This window comes from Microtus oregoni, unplaced genomic scaffold (assembly GCF_018167655.1).
Source record: "Microtus oregoni isolate MIOR12 unplaced genomic scaffold, Mior012 000036F_ref0000092, whole genome shotgun sequence".
NCBI lineage: Eukaryota > Metazoa > Chordata > Mammalia > Rodentia > Cricetidae > Microtus > Microtus oregoni.
In genome coordinates this window covers 26,240,232-26,262,512 of record NW_024543095.1, presented here as the reverse complement: position 1 = coordinate 26,262,512, position 22,281 = coordinate 26,240,232, and the positions used below count along the sequence as shown (strand labels likewise).

General features: G+C 40.2%; 1 protein-coding gene across 1 annotated transcript in view; it reads left to right on the top strand.

The window, feature by feature from the left end:
• The first annotated feature begins 1,593 nt into the window (after positions 1-1,593).
• Plcxd3 (phosphatidylinositol specific phospholipase C X domain containing 3) overlaps positions 1,594-22,281 on the top strand; it is a 173,148-nt gene continuing 152,460 nt past the window's right edge. The window contains exon 1 of the mRNA XM_041631248.1: positions 1,594-1,925. Coding sequence (XP_041487182.1) covers positions 1,823-1,925 — 103 coding nt within the window. The 5' untranslated portion in view covers positions 1,594-1,822. The remainder of the gene's footprint in view (positions 1,926-22,281) is intronic.

Here is a 22,281-nt window from a genome sequence, read left to right as displayed (position 1 = left end):
AAGCATCTCCAGTCTTTCCTGGAAGTGGCCCCACAAATCGCTCGGTTATCATGACTGTACAACGGAGGAAACTGGGCTCACAGGGACTGACGGACTCTCCTCGGAGACAGTGCAGCTAATTCTGCCATCTGAACCTCACCTGCTGTCCCAGCAGGCTGCCTTGAGATTATTGGCATTACTCAGAAAACGGATACTTATAGATCTCCTGGCCAAGGAACTCAACGTGAGCTGGTGCTCGTTCAAACGGAAGGGGTATGAGGATCGGCTCTGCTAGTGAGAACATTAGGAGTTCCTTGAGCAGAAGTTCCAGTGCATCTCGTTCTCATCCCTAAAGATAGACCTACCATGTCCTCATGACACTATGAACTGTTTCCAGGGAGAGGAAGAGAACTCGATCAAAATGATGGAGCATTATCTTTTCTCCCTCTATCTTCCCCACAGTGATTTCGAATAGATGGGAATTTTCTTTGGCCGTGGCATCCTTGCACAAAACACGAGGGCTCCCTGGCTTTTAACAATGCTAAATGGGTTTACTGAATTTAAATGATCACTCTCGTGTTTCACAGTGCTGTCTCTCCTACCTTGGTTTTTATTTATTCAGCTTAATAGTATTTCCTATAAGGGAAAGAATTTACACACCCCTCCACAGGAAAACAGGCCCTCTTTGCCCATCCTTGGTCTGAACGGCCAAGGCCCTGCACAGGTTCAGTCTGACTCCTGCAGTCCTGTTCAGACAAATGCCAGCCTCATCACATTAGTAAGATGTGATCTCCCCTCTTTCTCTGTGGGGAGCAGGTGGACCCAGACAGTTCTTTGGAGCCACACAATCGCTTTCTCTCTGGAGAGACACATCTCTCTAGTCTGCCAAGGAATGAAAATCCAAACAATCACATAGATCACTTCAAATGGTGCCAAATACATTCCACCAAATGCTACTGGCAGTAATTACAGCATGTCATTGGGAGATGCGATTTTCTTCCAGCGTCAGACTTTCATCTTATCCTGAATGCCATGAAACCAAGAAACTAAGAGTGTCTCTCCGCAGAAATAGTGGGTCCTTCAAACCTGCAGCCCTGCTTCTTGACCGTGAAATGTCTGGAACCAGGAATTAAGAATCCTACTGTAGAATATACTGTCTTTCCCTCTCACCAAGTGTATGAGCTCCTCCAAAAATTAGGCAAAGTGATAAATAAAGACCACCATTTTGTACAAATAGGGCTGAGGGAAGGCATAACCTGTTGTGCCTCAGGAAAAAGAAGCACTCTTTAGAAAGAATGGAAAGTCCTGAGAGCCAAAGAGATGCGGCTTCTCTTCAGGAGGCAAGAACATCCCAAAGTCTACCAGGAATTTTAGATTCCACTGCAAGACTGCCTTTTATGCAAACAAGACCAGGAAGTCTCACCAAGGGACAGAGAAAGACCAGGGACAAAGCAGCGTGGAAAGCCAAGTTTTTAAGAAGATAAAAGACTAATAATAAGAAGCGATGGGGAGCTGCAGAATGGCGAGGAAAGGCAGAGCCACCTAGGAAGGGTGAGACGGGAGGAGGGAGTCTGCAGGGAGGGGGGGGGGAGAGCAGAGAGCGGAGCACGGACGTCAGGAACAAAAGCCCCGGCAGCAGAGTCTGGCGAAGGAAAGGAGAGAGCATGGGGTGTTTTTGAATAATTATTAAAATGAGCATGTGTCTGCGCCATCCTGTGGGTGTGGCGCAGAGCGGAGTGTAAACTCTAGCGGGGCCGAAGCAAACATTGGCTTAGCGGCAGCAGCTGCCAGTCTGTGCCTAGGAGTGTGGGGATCAGCGCGCAGCGGCAAGCAGACCAGCACCATGGCCTCGTCTCAGGGGAAAAACGAGCTGAAATTCGCCGACTGGATGGCAACTCTGCCTGAGAGCATCCACAGCATTCCCCTCACCAATTTAGCCATCCCAGGTAGGTACCCGCTGCACCTGCCCCGCCCTGCTTCATCCTACACTCAGTGCTAACTTGCCTCGTGCCGGCGGGAGGGAAGCTCGTCCACGGGGTGGGTACCCAGGTTTTCCAAACCTTGGAGGACCCTGGCACTGGGAGTCAAGGTGACTGGTTCCCCTGGTCTTCAGAAGCAGGTTGTGCTCGCAGGGCTGGGGAAGGGGAGAAGGTGGTTCCAGGATCGCGTCCTGGTCCCCATTCTATGGTTTTCTCTGAAGATTCAAGGGGTCTGCTGGGGGCAAGGCAGGTCAGGTTTCTTAATCTGTGGCTCCATGGTGCGCTATGGAAGGAAGCTGGGCTGTCTTAGGAGTTCAGCTCCGGAACATCACTAAGTCCATCCTTGGCGTGGACTTAGGAGGATTTGGTAGTTTCACTGTTAGAATCTAGCCCAATCATTAGTATTCGTCCCCAGTCTCCTTTAAAGAGACAAAGCGCTTTCTGAAGAGTGATGAAAGTTCAGGGGCCGGTGGCCGGTGGCAGTGGCGGCAGCAGCATAATCATTGTCCTTGACACTGAGCTGAAGGGGGCAAGAAGCAGAAGCAGAAAGCAAGCATTTCCTAATTGGCTTGGACGCGGAGGGAGTCTAGTCAAAGAGCTGCTTCAGGTAGAGCTCCTAGGTGAGGAGGACAAACCCTTGCAGGCCACACAATTGCTGCTCCAGACAGAAGCCAGGCAGTGAAATCCCCATGAGCAGCAGTGTAGAGGTAGGAATGAGCAGATTGCCCCGGAAAAGGTGACTGAGCTGGTGGCCTAGAGGAAAGGAAGCTTAGGACCAGCCAGGTATAGTTGTGTGGCATCAAGAGGCTTTAGCATAGAGTGCACAGAGAGCTGGCCAGCTTTCTGGGTCCGAGCACTCCGTAGTCCCTAATTCCAGTATCTAAGAGGGGTGATTGATTGTTTCTGGACAGTTTACAAGTGTTGTAGCTGGAGAAATGCCTCTATTTCTTTAACAATACGGTTATGCGCATGGATTGCACATGGGACTCTTACAAGACTAGGCTGGAGGGCAAATTAGTCATGGATAATCAACCCCCTGCCCAGAGTAGAGCTTGAGTTATTAAATTCAACCTTCTGGTCTACTTCCTCCGACTGTCCTCTCCACCTCCAAAACCCCACGAAAACATGAGCTTGGAGGACTGGAGTGGACGTGAAACCTAAGAAATAAGGAGAGAAGGGAGAGAAATAAAACAGGTTTCTGGAAAAATCCCGAGTGTCTAACAGACAAGCAAGCGCTGGAACTCACCAGCAACTTAACTCATTTGGAGTGGATACTTTGTGGCAAGGGCAGGCACAGGCTGAACAGCTCACTGTCCTCAGTAAAAGGTTGTCTATCCCTTTGTCCTTCCTCAAGGAATGACTTCCCAGAGGCCTAGGTGTCTCTCTGGTAAAGCACAAGCCAGCTTCCCCTCTGCATCAGTTCCATTCTTCTGGTGAGTCTGTGGGCTGCTCTTTTGAAGGACTAGAAAGCACACAACTTCCTTAGTGAAATGCCACTCTCGCTTCCCCTGGCATCCTCTTCTTCCTTTGCTCTCTGATTGTTTTCTTAGACGGCTATTTTCACTTGGTCCACCTGCTTCTGGCACCGGGCTGGTAATAACGTTAAGGACTGAGGTGCTAGCTTCTTGTAAAGAAAATCTCTAGAGATGCAAGGAGGTTAAATGCCTGGGGTAGCATACCAGCTCTGAGGAACAGTGTAACGCCACATTTGTGTCTCACCATAAACATCTGTAGCACTTCACTTTCCAAAGCCAGTTTATGTCTGCTAGCTCACATCCTTCCAAAAACCCTGTAAAGTAGTCAGTGCTGGGATTACCATTTTCATTTCGTAGACTAAAAACAAGCAGCATCCCACTCAGGAAAAAAAAAAAAAGACCCAGAAATTCAGTGCGGGCAAGTAACCTAAAATCTGATTAGTGATCTAATCCCTAAAATTAAAGATTTTATAGAGTATTTCTTAGCAATGAGGGAGTAAGGGCATCATGATAGACAGTGAGTATAACTGAAAAGCAACAAGTTCTCACAGAGATGAGAAGCGAGGCACCTGTAGACACAGGGTAATTTGACTTTTCTCTTTCATGGGATTAAGTGGAACTTTGGGGTCAGAGACTTCGATTTTCTGCTGGTCTCTGGTAGAGACATAAACATGACGATATTTGGAAGATATGAACTTTACATAGTATTCCTAAGCCCTTTTAGTATAAGATTTGAAGTAAATGGCACACAAAGTTTGCACTTTCACCCCAATATTTCCAAGAAACACACACACACACACACACACACACACAGCATTTCACCAAATTTACAACCCCAAATACCCATATAGTTGTACAAATTAGGTTTGCCAAAAATTCTTCACTGTAAAACTGGGGTTAAAATGAGTCTGATACCTTTCTGCATTATTCAACACAGAATTTTTGGAGAAAAAGAAGTCATTCAAATTTTGATAGAGCAGACTAATTGGAGACTATTAAACACTAATGGAATAATTGCCTTAAAATCATGCTAATAGCTTCCTGGCTGCTGCATGTTTACTTGGCCAGTTGCTCTAGCTTGAATTAAGCAATTATCTCCACCATTTAAAACACGTCTGGTGCACAAGGCAAGTGTTTCTGCGGAGAGGAACTGCTGCTCAATCTTCCTCACAGCCTCAGGTTTTCTTAGGTGAAGCATATGGGGGGTGAAGAGGCAAGTAATTGTGAGGCCACCTACTTGGGGCAGCTGTCTTAGATTGCCTAAGACCATAGCAAAGAACAGCGTGTGTGTGTGTGTGTGTGTGTGTGTGTGTGTGTGTGCGCGCACGCGCGCGCACGCATGCCCGCACGCGTGCTCTAGTCCCCACTAGTGTGCAGTTCTGGTGTCCTTGAATGTTTTTCAAACTACTGTGTCTTGAATGCTTTCAGAACCGAGTCTCTCAGTGATGTTCTGCCTTTAAAGACTTCGTGTTTTGGTATAGACTGGGCTAAACGATTGTTAGCAGCTGGTATTAGTGAATTATTTTTAATTAATATATTATTCAAAGACAGAATACTGAAAGAACACGCAGTTGTTCAAATTTCAGCCTTATCATTTTCTTTTCTCTGATGAAACCAAAGTTATGGCATTTGGAATATGAATGATGCTGGCTCTCACTGCAAGCAGGTCAGAGAGGTTAGGAAGACAAAGTACAAAATCCAAGTGAAGGTGAATTTGATGAATATTTGGCATCTTTAAAGAGTTATAATTCGAACCACAGTGTCTCTTTAGCCATTAAAAAGAGATTTGTCATGGAAGTTTGTAGTGTGTTGATGATCGGAGTCTTGGCTTATGGGAGGGACCTGCTATACACTGTCTGAGATATGATGAAAATCATTCATGCATAGTCTGACTGATCACCCCATACAGAATAATTATCAAAATGTAAGACTGGCGTGCCAGGAAGAATGTGTGCACTCCTGAACAGCGAGTAGTTAATGGTCTTTAGATAGAGAGACAAATGCTTTAGAAAACAGTGATTATGAGGGGAGATTTTATTTCCTTTAGAAAAATGCCACACCAGCCCAAAAGAACAGTTTCGTCCAACTGATTTCTCATCCAAATGCTTTAGCTTGTATTCATGTTGTCATTTGCTTTGTTAGCTTTTGTATTTGTGTGATACTGTATGCTGAACCTGCTGTCGCACGTGACCTACCTCTTAAGGCCTTTATTCAGTTTTAACTTTTTGCCTCATGGTAATCCTTTTATGCTGCCCACATTCTTAGAGTTAATTTACCTCTTCTTTTTTATTTATTTTTCAGATTTTTATTGTATTTTTAATCACATGCCTGAGTTTTTCTGGTGTGTAAGTACAGGTGCTCTTGAAAGCCAGAGTAATGGATGCCTCCAGAGCTGGAGTTGCAGGCAGTTGTGAGTCTCCTGACATAGATGCTGGGAACTGAACCCGGGCCTTCTGCAAGAGCAGTGTGCACTCTTAACCTTAGAGCCCTTTTTCTAGCCCCCTTCCTCCTCTTTGCAATCTTCTATTTCTACTTTAATTGAAACGGAGCAGCCCATAGGGTCAATCAGGCACAGGAATCTTCTTGACCACATTTCTAAAACTGCGCGTACATTTGGTCAGAATGGCCATACGAAGCAAACCTTTCATCAATCAAAATACAACAAGACTCTTCAGAATGAGTATCTCTCTGTGTTATCTTGCCAATTACCCATTGGACTTGATTTTTCTAAGTAAGAAAAACTGAAGAATATCTGGAGGGTTGGCCATTTCAAAAGTTATTTTTTGAAATTCATACATAAAAGTTAAACTACTTTGTTCTACTAAAACTTTTTCATGATGATTTGAATTGAATTCTCAAATATTGTTAACTGACACCATATATATATATATGTACATATATATTACATATTATTGCTTATAGTGTTTTCCCATAAACACATATGATTTTAATGTGTTCTATCAATGATCTTCTAGGACCTTGTCACTCAAAGCTGTCCAGGTAGGACCACCAGATCATTATACACAGACTCATGATAGAAATATACAGCATCTATATTCCACTCTCCCAATGTATTTGATCATATTGTACAATTTAACAAGATAGTCATATGCACATTTGCAGTCTAAAAAACACTTTAGAACATCGTTAAGGAGGAGCTTTATTATGTGAGTGGCAGAGCCAAACTTAAGTATACTTCTTTGTTGACCTACCCATGAGCGTTCAAGTTTCCAATCAACTTTAAAGCTAGAGTTCCATATTTGATTAATATGATTCAAGGCTAATTGCACAGGCTGGGAACATGTCTGATAACTGGCTTTATAGCTCAGCATGAACTTTAAATGCTATTTAATTGTTATTTAAGTGTTCAGATTAGGTCACTATGATAAATGTAAAACCGTCCCCTTTATTTCTTTAAGCCCTGCTGCTCACTGATATTGACTATCAACAACACTTAAGATCAGCCCATCCGGTGATGCAGGTGGATATTAGTGCCGGCTTAAGGAAAGAAAGACCTCTACACTGCTTCTGTATCAATTTGTTCTCATTTCTTATTGTGAACAGAAACAAGAACTTATGCAATATTTATAAGGTTAAGGTTTATTTACTTTATCTATAGTGCAGGAGTTTCAATATTTCTATTGAGTAAAATTTACTTTATAAACATAAAATTTACTTAATGGTCACCACCAGAAAACTATAAAAAGCACAGGTAAACAGTAAAATAGGAAATTTATTTGTGATGGAAAGAAAGTAGTCCATCTTGTTTGTATTTGCAAGGCATACTTATGTACTTAAAACAGAGTTTTCAGGGGATAGAAATATGTATGAATGTGTGTACAACTCACTTGTTTGAATATCGGTTGTTTAGCAATAAAAATATTTTAAAAGTAGATATCATATATAAACCACAGAAACACACACACAGACACCTCAAATGCTAAAGCCAACATCATAATGATTAAATACACACGAAAACTGTACAATTTCACAACCATTATTTGCAAGAAAGCACAAACAAACAAATACAGACTGGCAGAGAAGAGTGTGCTCTAAGGATTACTAGCTCCGGAGTAAAACCAGAGATGCGCTGATTCACTTCCATTCGTCCTAAGTGAATTTCTGATTGGTTGTAACATCCTAGGACTGATTCTAAACATGCTCCACAGGAATCACAAAAGTTTAGCTACCCTTCAATTGAGGCATTTTTTATTTTCCTGTCTTGATGAATATTTAGGAAGTAGTCATTTGTTTGTGTCCTTAGAGGCTGAAATTTGAGAATGTTAAGGTCTAACAAGGATCAAAAGTTCTGAGAGCTGAGATCATCATTGTGAAGCTGCTGAATTGTTGGCTCTGCGTCACTGCTGATGCCATGGGGGCCAGCACTGACCAAACCTGTCCATCCTTTGTTTGGGATAGCTCCTATTTATTCATTTTTAGTTATTACCACTTGGTCCTGTGACTTAGATATGATTTTAGGGGGGTGTTGCCAGGGTTTGTTGTCAGGGTTTCTGTCCTGCCCACAATCGTTAAGTCCCAAAGAAATTACACAGAGGTCTACATTAACTATAAACTGATTAGCCAATTAGCTCAGACTTCTTATTAACTCTTATAAGTAATATTAGTCTATTATTTTTGTCTATACTAGCCACGTGGCTTGGTACCTTATTCAGCGAGGCAGTCACATCTTGCTTCTTCTGTGGCTGGGTCCAGGACTACAGAAGAATGGGCTTCCTCCTTCCCAGAAGTCTCCTGTTTTCTTTGACCTGCCTCTACTTCCTGTCTGGTTGTCCTGCCTATACATCCTGCCTGCCTACTGGTCAATCAGCATTTATTTAAAATATAATTGACAGACTATAGACCATTCTCCCACACCAGGAAGATGATTTAGGTCAACATGTAGGATAGAATTCTTTCCTCTCCTTCAGGCTTTTTGTTAGTTCAGTTTCTCTCTGTGTGCATATATAGGCACATTTGCATGTGTGTATACATGTATGAGTATGTATCACTTTCTTTTTTAAGAAAGCTACTGCTACTTGATTTTCTCTGTAGAGACACCTCTGGATGGTGCTATGTAACCATTCTTACATATAGATCTAGAGTAAAAATAAAAGTGGGATCTGAATTTTTCTCACCAATTAGTCTGAGTGAATATAAATAGAAGCAAATAATCTGATAAATCCTAAATGCACCACCTTATTGAAACATAGAGTAATAATGTACACTGGCCCTTCTAGAAAAGAGGGACACAGAAATTACACACTTTCTTTCTCTCTCTCTCTCTCTCTCTCTCTCTCTCTCTCATTATTGGTACTTATAGGAGGCAACTGTTTCTTGTAATAAATTTGCCTGCTACCACTAGAGAGAACGCTTCTTACCAATGAGCATTAGGTTTTTTTTCTTCTGTTTTTGAAAATCCAAGAGCTATCTACCATATTAAAAATACCACAAAGCCCTTGATAAAATTATACAAGATTTGATATATTAAAATGCTATATAATCTTATCTTTTCTATTCTACATAGGGTTATGATTAGCCTCAGAAGGCTAATGACCAGACAAGCATCTTAAACCACGTGCTCCATAAGAAAGGAAAAATAGTGAGAGAGAAAAATAAAACCTAGTACATTTCAGATAGAATTCTACTACCAAAAGGTTTTTATGGTACACTATCTTTTTACTTTGCTCAATTAAGAGAGGAAGATAGGCCAGGAAGAGAGGCAGGGGAGGGTGGTTAAACATTCTCAAGAAGTTCCAGGATAAGTTACCTCCAGAGATCAGGTTCTGAAACAGAAGGCCCATAGATTTTGTTGGATGTGCTCTTGCTATCTTCTTGTATTCCTTACAGATTCTAGGAGTGGACAGCCCCCTTACAATTCTCCATACAAAATACTACCTATTATTGTGTTTTACACAGAAGAATTCTTCCTGTGAATTAACATTTAGGAAGCAATTATGGTTATCCTTGGTAAACGCAATGATAGTTCAGTTTCTCAACTAAATAGAAGACTTTTTATTTTGAAGAGAGTGAGTTATGATGACTAGTTGTCTACTCAACATTCCTGGAGGCCTCTAGGCTTGCTGGTGAAGAAAAGACGCGCAGGATGTATCTTTGGTGGGCGAATAAGAGCTTGCGTCACTGCATGGCTCAAGCCACAGTGAGTTGTGTTGCCATATGGAGTGAGAAAATGGTCAGGATGGCCTCAGTGCAAAGTTAACACATCCTGGGCCTTCCCAATAAAAAGATAATTAAGGTGATTTCAAAATCCTCTTAGATAGGAAGGCTGTGGTTATTTTTTTAATACTTTTTTTTTTTTTAAAAAAAAATCCACTTAAAAAGCTGCTTGGGGGCACTTGGAAAATGCAGAGTGGAAGACTGAGTTCTGTTCACAGGGAAGTTGAAGACCATGGAAGATGAGGCATGGCATAGGACTGATGGGGACTGAATTGAGTCACTTCCAGGGGACAATTGAACAGCCTGCCTGCTATTCCTTTGTTGCACACACCGGGCAATCAGATTGCGGGTTGGTGGGGCCATAGCCATGACAATGTCATGGCAATTTCTCCTATTTATGGAGGTTATGTACCTTTTGTTGGTCTAGTGTATTTAATACTTTCTCAGACTAGTGTTTTTGTTATAGTTTTCATAGGCCCATCTGCTCACAGGTTCCTTGTGTGCGTTAAGAAGTTTGTAAGTAGTGCATTTTAAGTTCTTGTGGTAGGTTATTTACGAGTCTGTGTCTCATGGGTGGTACTAGATAAGTAGTGATGTCTATAGTGTGATTATCTTTCCTCTTCATTTTCACCCAAAATGGAGACAAATGCTGCTTTTAAAAATGGAGTCACTCAGGACCAAGCACAGCCTAAAGCAGTTTTTAGAAACTGCTCTTTTACTCTGTGGAGCAGCCGAGCTCAGGCAGGATGTAGTTTGATCCCCATCATCGCTCTAGCTAGCATAGAGTGTTACACCTTTTATGATGTCCACTTAACATCATATCTGCCTTTCTGTCTACTGAACTCCTTTTCTGGTATTTATAGATATAACCTTTGTATGTTTAGGCTGCTATTCTTCCTCTAGTCCATATTAATCTCACTGTCTCCCACCACCACACTAAAATTATTCATATTATGACTGTTCAAAACCTATGTTTCCCCTTTCTGATTGTTCAGCCTCCATAATATCATTTGACCTTCTGGTGGCATCTGGTGTGGCCCATGGAACCCCACTTCTTGAAATATATTTCTGGATGGGTAACTTACCATTTTTTGATACTGCCTTATTTTGTAACACAAGACTTTCTTCGCATCCATCAAGCAGCATTTTCCCGGTTGTCCTTCTCTACCACCTTGGGAAACACCATTCAGCTACCTGCTTTTAGGGGTCTGGTTATGAGTCCATCCTCTAAGTGGGATCATGTCATTTCTTTCTGTGTAACTGGTCAATTTTACCTAGTATGATGTCCCCAAGATCCACCCATTAAAAAAATACATGTCAGAATTTCTTTATTACTGAGAGTTCAATAAATAGAACATTTGTTTCTGTGTACCAGGTTTCCTTATTCATTTATCCACTGATGGGCTTTTAGAGTGTAAGCAATGCTCCACTCAACACGCATATGTACATTCAGTTTCAAGATTTGGATTTCAATTACTTCATAGAAAATCTCCAAAGGTGGTGGGTCTTCTAGATTACATGGTGGTTTTTTTTTTCCTCTTAGCTGCTTTCTTTCTCTTAGAAAAATGTATATTTTATCTCCTAGGCTGACTTTTAATTGACTGCTTCTTTGCTTTTGCTGTAGGACTTCGTTGCATATTTTGGAAATTAACAGCTAATCAGATATGATATTTATAAGTGTTTTCCTATTCTGTAAGCTGTTTATTACTCTTTTGGTCATTGCCTTTGTCTCACTGAAGCTTCTGTATAGTCCCATTTGGGTATTTTTAATTATAATTTGATAATTTCATACACTCTATATTATTATATTCTTTCCCATCCCCCAGCTTCTCCCAGATCCTCCCCCTCCTTCTTTAGCTTCACGTTCTTTTTCTATAAAAAAAAATACAAAAGAAAAAAAAGCCACTAAAAATATGAAGTCTGATTTGTGCTCATCACAAATTTTACTAATTCTGAGCATAGACCCTGCCCTGGAGTGTGGATGATAAACCCAGTGCCACTTAATTGAAGAAAACTGAGTTCTTTGCTCCCAGCTTTTCTCATTTGTGAACAGCTTTCTGGTGCAGTGGTGAGACTTTGTCTCACCTCCCTTCTGTCATGCTGGTATTCCTGTCTGCCTTGAGCTTATAGGTCTTGTCTATGAAGTCAGAGCCTCAATAGGTGTAGATGTGTATCTACTCTGTTGTGTATGAAGAACGTTGTTTCCTTAAAATCTTCCACCCACTCTGGGACTTACAATCTTTTTCTGCATAGATCCTAGAGCCTTGAAGGGAAAGGTATGATCAACACTCCACATTCAGGGCTGGGTACTCCAAAGTCTCTCATTCTCTGCACCCTGTCCAGTGGTGAGTCTCTGTGTGAATTACCATCTACTGAAAGAAGCTTCTCTGATGAGGACATATAATGTTGAGAGTTGTTTTACTGCTGTGTTCAGTTAGTAGAATTCAGTTAGTGGGTTTTTACCTGGAACCTAAAGTTAAAAATGTCATTGACCAATATGCATATTTTTCTTTTCTTTTTTTCTTGGAGCTTTTGGGGTTATATCCAAAGGTTCATCACCAAGCCCACTAACATGAAAGTTCATTTCAGTTTTCATAGTGTTAGCTCTTATCTTCTCTTTTATTTTTTATAGTGTTAGCTCTTATATTAAATCCTTAATCCATTTTGAGCTCATCTTTGTGTTTAGTAAAACATATACCTAATTTTGCTTTTCTTCATGGGAATATCTGACTTTCCAAATATGATTTGTTGAAGAGATTGTCATTTCATCTTATTACTGAACAGTTAAGTTTTATATTACTTCATAATGCCATCTTGGCAGATAATACATTACTGTTTTTATTTATCCTTTTTGTATTTGTTGGTGGACACATTTTCATAGTGGCCTCTTACCATTCTTTCTATTTTGTGGGTTTAGTTGTATTTTTTTTTAAATTTCTAATTGAGTCATTGTATTTATTCTTGACTGAGACAAATATTTGTCAATTTTGTTCTTATTAAAAGAGGTTTTGTTGCTATTTTTTCTTCTCCATCTTACTTACTTATGCTTCCTTTCTAATACTAGTTCTTGTTTCCTTTCTAATACTAACTCAGGTCTTGTTTGTTTCTTGAGGGATATAATTAGGTGATTTAAGTTTTCTTCTTAACACTTTTTTCTTGTGTTTCAGGCATTATAGTATAGTTCAAGTCCACTGTTTTAAAATTAATTTTCTATTTATTTGACTTATTTGCCTTTTGATGTGAAATATGAAATCACTTATAAAAAGAGCATTCTTAGTCTGGGACTCTGAAATCAGAAATACTACAAAATATTTGAAACTTTTCGGATGCCAACATGATGTTCAAAAAGCTGTAATATTTTGAATTTCAGATTATTGATATTCAGCCAGTAAAGTCTATGCAAATATTTCCAAAAATATTCAAAACCATGTAGCTGATATAATCATAGTTTCTAGTATTTTAGATTGGAGATATTTAATCTGTTCTGTTGATAGGTATTATATATTATTGTTTTAGTTAGGGATTCTATTGCTGTGAAGAGACACCATAACATGGCAACTCTTATAAAGGAAAAACATTTAATTGGCGTGGCTTACATTTTCAGAGCTTTAGTCCATTATCATCATGGTGTGACATGGTGGTATGCAAGCTGACATGGTGTTGGAGAAGTAGCCAAGTGTCCTACATCTTGGAGTGCAGGCATCAGGAAGTGGTCTGTCTCAGTGAGCATGGCTTAAGCATATATAAGACCTCCACAGTGACACACTTCCCCCAACCATGCCATACCTACTCCAAAACTCCTAATAGTGCTGATTTCTTTTCTTTACTTTTTGTCACTGGTATAAATACTTATTTATAGAACAATATAGTCACTTCATGTTCTAAATAGAGAGTTGCTAATATAGCTTTATAAATGGAATAATGCAAATAATTTTCTCTCTCATTTAGCAAGCACATTCAAGACAAATCCATTCTTTTTCCAAATCCTTCTCAAACCTACCAGTTTCGTTTTGTTTCTATTCCACCAAATGTCATATCCTAGTCCATGTCACTGTCATCTTGTAGATCTTTTGCCTTCACCTCAGGCCTTTCATGGAAGGACTCCCATACTTTGGCCAGGGAACTCTTGCTGATGATACACAAAGCTAACCCTGTTCCTCCACTCCTACCAAAGCCACTTCAGTCAGCCCCAACAATGCTAAAGCAAATTCCTTAATAGGGCATAAAAGAGCCTCAGTAATATGCCTTAGATGTTTGACACAGACTTGCAGAATTTAATGATTGACACAAGGGACTGAAGTCTTGCTTGGTTTGGTCCAATATGTTCTTGCTATATCCCATTTCTCAATTTTAGAATGAGAATGTTTTTGCAGTAGAATATTGGAAGTACATATTTTTGTTTGATTTTAGAATGCTCATAGCTAAGAGTATACCTTGAGTCTCAGAAAGACATTTGACTTTGTATGTTTTTGATTCAGCATTGGGAATGGTACGACTATATAAACTCTTGAGGGTTGAACTAAATGCACTTTGCATTCTGAGATGGTAGCTCTGCCTTCTCCACCACAATGAGCAGAAAACTCTCTAAAATCAAGAGCCCACACAAACTTGCCTCCCTGAAGGTGTTTTAGGTAGGTTATTTTTGTTGCAGCACTGGGAAAAGTAACCAACACAGATCAATAAAGCCTAATATATACACCAAGGGAAGGGGAAGAAGGAGAAAGAAATAATGTTTGAAAAAATGAACAAGCCAATAGTGCCACTCCCTTTGCAGGGCATTTTACTTCAAACCTCCACCGTTATTAATTTATAACTTTGATCTCATATCTGTCCTTTTTTCTCGTCATGTGGACCTTCTCTAGTTACTTTACTTGTTGGTATCATGCGTATTATGTGAAACATTTTATAGTTTTATTACTGTTTTAAGGTGATAGTAACTTGCCAGCGGTGGTGCACACACCTTTCATCCCAGCACTCAAGAGGCAAAAGCAGGTAGATCTCTGAGTTTGAGGCCAGCCTGTTCTACAAAGTGAGTTCCAGGATAGCCAAGGCTATATAAAGAAACCCATTTTTTTTTATTTTTTATTTTTTTTAACTTTTTTTTTATTGAGAAAAGAGAAAAAAAAAACAAATTTCCTCCTCCTCCCAGCCTCCCATTTCCCTCCCCCTCCTCCCACCCTTCTCCCCCTCCCCCCACTCCTCTCCCCCTCCCTCTCCAGCCCAAAGAGCAGTCAGATTTTCCTGCCCTGTGGTAAGTCCTAGGTCCTCCCCCCTCCGTGCATTTCTAGGAAGGTGAACATCCAAACTGGCTAGGCTCCCACAAAGCCAGCACATTACGTAGGTTCAAAACCCCGTGCCATTGTCCTTGGCGTCTCATCAGCCCTCATTGTTCGCCATGCTCAGAGAGTCCAGTTTTATCCCATGCTTTTTCAGTCACAGTCCAGCTGGCCTTGGTGAGCTCCCAATAGATCAGCTCCACTGTCTCAGTTGGTGGGTGCTCCCCTCGTGGTCCCGAATTCTTTGCTCATGTTCTCCCTCCTTCTGCTCCTCATCGGGACCTTGGGAGCTCAGTCCAGTGCTCCAGTGTGGGTCTCTGTCTCTGTCTCCATCCATCACCAGATGAAGGTTCTATGGTGATATGCAAGATATTCGTCAGTATTGCTCTAGGATAGGGTCATTTCAGGTTCCCCATCCTCAGCTGCCCAAGGAACTAACTGGGGACCTCGGCTTGGGTATCTGGGAGCCACTCTAGGTTCAAGTCTCTTGCCAACCCTAAGGTGGCTCCCTTAACTAAGAACCGTGCTTCCATGCTCCCCCATCCAACCTTCCTTCATCCCAATCCTCCCCCTTTCCCAAGCTCCCCCCCATTCTCCCCTTCTCCCTTTTCTCTCCCCATCTCCCCTTACCCCCATCCCACCCCACCCCCAAGATCTCAATTTTCTCCCCGGCAATTTTGTCTACTTCCCATAGTCAAGAGGACAACTATATGCTTTTCCTTTGGTTCACCTTCTTACTTAGCTTCTTTGGGATCACCAAGTGTAGACTCCGTGAACTGAAATGGAGGCAAAGAAGAAACCCAATTTTAGAAAAAAATGGTAGTAACTTGATTTCAACCCCAAACAATATGGGATCGCATATTACATATTCTTATATTTTGTATCCACTAATGTATTTGATAGTTATAATTCTTGCATTTTTCCTTTTAACTCTCATTACCAACAACACATTTTTATAATCATCTGTATTTTCTCTATTTACCATGGAGCTACAAACCTCTATGTGGTTTTTATGAGAATGTGAAGAATGTCATTCAATATTGCATTTTTCTATCTATCTATCTATCTATCTATCATCTATCTATCTATCTATCTATCTATTTATCTAGATATCTTCATTCAACATTTCATTTGTCTATCTCTCTCTATATCTATCTGTCTAGATCCTAGATATCTATATCTATCAATTACATTACATGTAATTATCTGCATGTATGCCTGCAGGCCAGAAGAGGGCATAAGATCTCATTTACAGGTGGTTGTGAGCCACCATGTGGTTGCTGGGAACTGAACTTAGGACCTCTGGAAGAATAGCCAGGGCTCTTAACTGCTGAGCCATCTCTCCAGTCCTCAACATTTTTTGTAAGATAGTGTTCTCAAAATTAGTTTCTAGAGGTTTATTTCAGTCTCTGATGCAACTATCTAATTTCCTCAAATTCCTTGGGCATTGGAGCTGACATCAATCCTTTTGAAAACAAGTATTCCTCATCATCTTTATAGAATGACTTCATATAAAGAAAATTGTTCACCTTAAAAAGTTATGAATCTTGGAGCCTCTCAAGCCCTGTGTGTTTGTTCTTTGCTGGACATTTATGCATAGATATCTAACTAGAAGTGTAGCTAGAAATTTTACCTAGAAATTTGTACTCTCTCTTACTCCCTCTGGTGTCTTGCTGATATGCTACAGATTTTCTCAAGTAGGATCATGGCCCCTGCACACTTTTTAAAAATATTACAGGACCCTAATATTTAGAATGTCTTAGGTTGGTAGCTTCTATATGAACCTCAGATTGGCCTCAATAGAAACTAATACTTTTTTGGATGAGCATTCAAAAGACTAAATATTAGATGTGTTCTCTTCTCTTTCTGCAAAGACACGGGATGTGTCCTGTGCTCTGCAGAAGATAATGTACAGCTGAAGCCTCAGGACTATGAAAGAGGGTGTTAAACAAGATGGCTAACTCTTAAGGTTCTAAGTCCACAACAGATAAAGATGTGACCATTCAGATTGACAAAGTGTCAGGTTCCTGCAGTTCTAAATTAAAGCATCTAAATGATAAAGCTTAAAGGAATGAAGGTTTTAATAAATCAAACTTAAGGAAAGAAACGTTTATTAATGTGATTCTTAACTAGAAAAGCCATCTTCTGCAGCTGAAGGAGCCTTGGAGAGCCTGGATGCTCATCTTTCAACTCTGGATTCCCATAAGATTTGAGTTAGATCCTCTCTGAGGCTGTTCCTTGGCTCACGCATACTGTGTAGTTTACGGCATGTTATTTAATCTCTCTGAACATCAGTTTCTTTATCAAAATTGAGGTAAGAATCTATTTTCATAAGCTCGTCCTGTGAGTGACCTGGAGTAACCAGTGTGAAATATTTAGCCTAGTGTGTGGTACCTAATAATGCCCCAGTTGAACAAATGATGTGTTATATGAAGTCACCCTGTTATTCTTGACAGACTAGATACATCCAATTCACCCATCACTATTTATAACTTAGGTCTTTCAATTTTTTATAAGGCCTCACTAGTATTTAACTGTCTAGGATCATTTAACAATTTCTTTGACCTGAATGCTATTTCCCAAGCTGTTTGATTAAGAACAGCATTTTAGCATGTTAGTAGAAGGAGATTATTATTCTTTATGCCAATTAATTAATTATTGAGACTGATCTCCTGTGAGAAGAGGTATGCAGACGCCAGGTTGCCATCATTCTATTACCCATTCACAGATTGGAGTGCCTTGCTCTGTTTCTGAAGTCAGGATGCTGGGCCATCCTCTCAATGCAAATGCCTCGAGCCAAGTTCTTGCAGGAGAAACCTGACTTTTTGGAGGAGAATTTTAAATTACACGAATACTGTTTCTCCCTCAAGTCAACTTACCGATCACAGCTTTCTGCCAATAAAAATGAGAAAGAAATGTTTTTTAAAAATGAGTTACAGGAAATAATATTTGGCAGTAGTATTTACTTATACTGACAAAATAAAAGATGGGGGAAATACACTTAAAATTGTAAGAACAAACATTTTCCAAAGAATTGCTGAAAAAGACAGGCATGTGACTCACGTCGACCGTCACTTAAATATGCTTCCTTTATTTTTTTGTCTTAACTATTTAGTAAATATGAATGTGTGTATTTCAAAACATTGATCTCTGTGTGTGCATGTGTGTGTGCACTGACTCTTACACTAAATGATTTAAAGGTATCAAGTATTTATAAGCCGACCAGATTGAGTACTGAAAATTATACACATAGTATTACCCCTGACCCTTCTCATGTATATGTTACAATAAGCATTATTTTGGGGGCAGGACATGACTTACAGTCTTTTAACACCCGTGTGCTTCTTCTGTTTTTTCTTCCTGTTAGAGGGTGATATCAGCAATTGTTTTCTTAAAAAGGAATCATACACTAATAAAATACCTGTATATTTAAATATATAATATATGTAATGTCAAAACTAGTAAAATAATTGTGTGTGTGTGCCATAGTATAGCATTTCCTTTGCACAGGGGAGGCAAACTGTGTACTCAAAAATACTCTGGAGAGAGAGCTCAGTGAGCAGTGTGCTCAGCACAGCATGAATAGCTGAGTTCGGGTCCACATTATTTATGCAAAGTAGGGCAGAACTGCGCATATCTCTGACTCTAGCTATAGGGATTTGCGAGATGCACAGAGCTCATCAGGAAGTCGGCCTAGACAAATCAATAAATCCAGAGACTCTGCTTCACACACTTTGGAAGAGAGTGGTCAAGGCAAGGAAGACTTCCAACATCAACCTATGGCATCTAGATGTGCAAACACCTGTGTACACACTTATGTGAACACATAGTCACACGTGCAAATATAAATATGTACACAGTACTACTAACATGAAAGGGAAAAGAATGTAAGCTTGCACACCTAAAATATATCCTTTAAGGCAGCAATAAAATTTCAAGACCTGAATACAAGTTTGTGTATAGTTACAGCCCTTTATTTTTAATAATTATGGCCAAGTACATGTAACCTGGTGTTCTCCACGTCAAGCCACCGAGTCGTGTAGCTCCATCAAATTCCGTTCACTCACATGACTGCATGCGCCACTCCATCTATGCACAGAATGTTTTCCGTCGTGCAAACCTGAAGCTCTGCAAATATTCAATAAGCCTCTGAAATTCCCTTTCGAAATCATTTAACAGCAGGTGTTTCACCTGTGGGCCAACAACTCTTTTAAGGAATTTAGAGGCTAAATGCCCAGTAAGTTGTTGGGTGGACGAGGGAACCAGCACCCAGAAGCAGGTCAGCTGGCTCCCCCTGTAGTGATCATGGTGCTTCTTGCCTTTTCCCACCAGTAATGCGACACTAACAAATTGTCCCTCTCACATGCTCTAAGTGACAGCTTGTTTGGCTGGATAATGAGCTACTTGAAGCTTGGCAGTTGCTTCACAGGCATTCTCTTTTAACCCTAAGTATTTGAGCTCGGGTTGGTGCTGGGGCTCTTTGAGTTCAGACCGTGTTCCCTTTAATTGCGATCGTTAGTGCTTTATATTGTATACTTAGAAACTGACCTGAAAATGAACCTGCCCAATAAATGAACTTTGAGAACATTATGCTAAGTGACTTCGCTAATCACAAAAATATGCACACTGTATGCTTCCGTGGATTCGAGATACATGAAATAGTTAAATTTGTGGAAACAGAAAAATGCTTGCGAGGGTCTGGAAGGTAGGGGCTACGGAGAGTTATTTAATGAGTATAGTTTCAGGTATTTTTTATAATGCTAACATTTTGCATATCATTTATGGTAATGTGAATATATTTGATGCTTTAAATTTTGTGTCCTGTTTTTATACATATTTGAAAACAAAAAAATGGAAAGAAAAGAAAGAAAGAGAAAAGAAAAGGGGAAAATTAATGAAGGAAAGAACCTGCCCTGTTAGATTAAGGTGAGCTTTGCTGTAAGTACTTCCAGGTTTGTCCTGCAGGGTTTGTTCTGCTCCCGCTTTCATAGCTCTGTCTGCATCTAACACTAGAAAGGCTTCCAGCTATAAGGATAACAACCTTAGTTCACTCACAGTCCCACTGAATGAACATGGCTAGATCATATTACCTTCTCAGATGGGTCTCTTCAGTGTGATATTACACTAACATACGTTGTCATCTTCAGTGTCTGTTGGGAAGGGGTGAGGGGAAAATATAGGAAACCTTTTGAACTCTGGTCCAAAAATCTTCTTGAGTTTCTGATTCTGTGAGGATTTCTGCTGCATAGACTTCTGTGGGCGATTTCTCTTCCTGGATAGAGATGGAAACACCATAATAATGCTCAGAATCAGAACTTATTCATATGTAACTTATACATTAATAATTAAATACATCTCGGCTGGAGATAAAGGCTGAACATGGAAGTGACCAAAATAGATTAGGCAATTCTTTTCTACTGACCAGAGGACATAGTTTAAAAAAAAATCTATGGTGAAAAAGACCCACTGGAAGAATAAACCAGAGACAGTATGTTAATTTCCATAGAAAAAGCTGAATTATCAGTACAATCAAAAGCCCTCTTTAGAGCCCTCCTTCTCGTTTGTATATTGAAATGTAGAACATAGTCATAACGGTTGGGTTCTCCCATCTACAGGTCCTCTGCCTCTCAGACGTTCACTGTCCCTGTCAGGTGAGCTATGATACCCAATTAAATATTAGAGAAGTTCAGTAATTTTTTTACAGCTCCAAACATCCAGAAAAAGCATGACCATTTTCCCTCCAACAAGATGGTTTTATGGGTTCATTTTCTACTCGTTATCCCAGAAGGGCAGGGGAAAGGAAGGAAACTGTGTCTGAGTGGTTTCACCTAAAGCATTGCTTTGCCCAGAAGCCTCCCTCGCTGCCTTTCACCTGCTTACACACGACCTCACTGTCTTTCCTGGTTTCCTTCCAGGCCTGATGACCGTTGCTTAGAATTTCATTGTTCTTTTTATGTACCTGCCCCTTTGATTTTAGATTCCTGAGAGGGCAGTAGTGGAGTAAAGCTTTGTTCTGGATCTTTCAGAGGCTATTGGTCAAGGTGGGAGAACTCACTAAGGCTTGGACTCACTCTGCAGGAGCTGAACGAAGGTGTCTCAAGTTGTCAGTAGGTTGTTCTTCGGTCACAGGTTCCTCACAGAGAGACTAGGAGATGACAAGAAAGCACAAAAGGTTTGGGATCAGGAGGTCTTGAACAAATTTTGTCCATGCCAAACAAGTTTATTAATAAGTACAGAAGTACACCATCTTGCCAGGCAGTGGTGGTATACGCCTTTAATCCTAGCACTCGGGAGGCAGAGGCAGGTGGATCCCTGTGAGTGTTCCAGGACAGGCTCCAAAACTACAGAGAAACCCTGTCTCAAAAAACCAAAAAAAAAAAAAAAGTACCATTTATATACAGTTTTTAAGGGGGGAAATAGAACAAAGTCAGCATAGAAATAATCAAGCAATGTTGTAGAAGAGGAACACAAAATGTCTCAAGAACATCAGAGACTAAGCACGCACAGATTTGGAACCAATAATCCAGACTTTACATGGGGGGGGGCGGGGACAAGTTACCGGGAACCAAAACCTCAACTCCTTCAAGGCTCTGGCTCCACTTTAAGACCAGTTGTTACCAAGTCTTGTCCTGTGATTGGACACAGAACTAGGTTCCTCTGGGTCTCTGAGAAAGCTTTAAATAGGCCTGGCTCTCAGCAATTGGCTTTGCTCCACAGGTGTGATTCTCTTCTGCCATGTTTTCTTTAGCTGAGGACCTTTGTGTAGGTAAAAAGTCTCTCAGAAATATTGCTAATGTATTATAACACTGTGTTCATAACTCTGTGACACCATTTAATAGAGAGCCATGGTCAGCTCTGAAGACATATACAATTACCTTTATACAGAATGAGCAAGTTGAATATATATATATATATATATATATATATATATATGTATGTATACATACATACATACGCACATGTGTATATAACAGCAATTAATAAACAGAAGGCCATGAATTTGAAAGAGAGTAAGGAGAGGTATATGGGAGGGTTTGGAAGGAAGGGGAAAATAATGTAATTATAATATGATCTTGTAAAATAAGATAATTTAAAAAACAAGGGTCTATATTCCAATAGATGCATTTCTTTTCTAATCTTTATTGCAACCCTGTGAGTCAGTGTCATTCTCATTTTGCAAGTGTTCAGGTGCATAGAAATGTTAGGTGGTGAATCCAGAGAGCTGTCAAGTTTCCAAGGCTCAATTTTATAATTTAGGTTTCTGTTAGTATTTTGCTTTGCTTTGTTTTCAGAATTCTTTCCACTGGAAATAATAAATTATACTTTTGCATAGTTCTCATTCAAATGGGTAAAAACCCTTTAGAAACACTGTTAGAGTATTTTAATGTTTTACCTTAC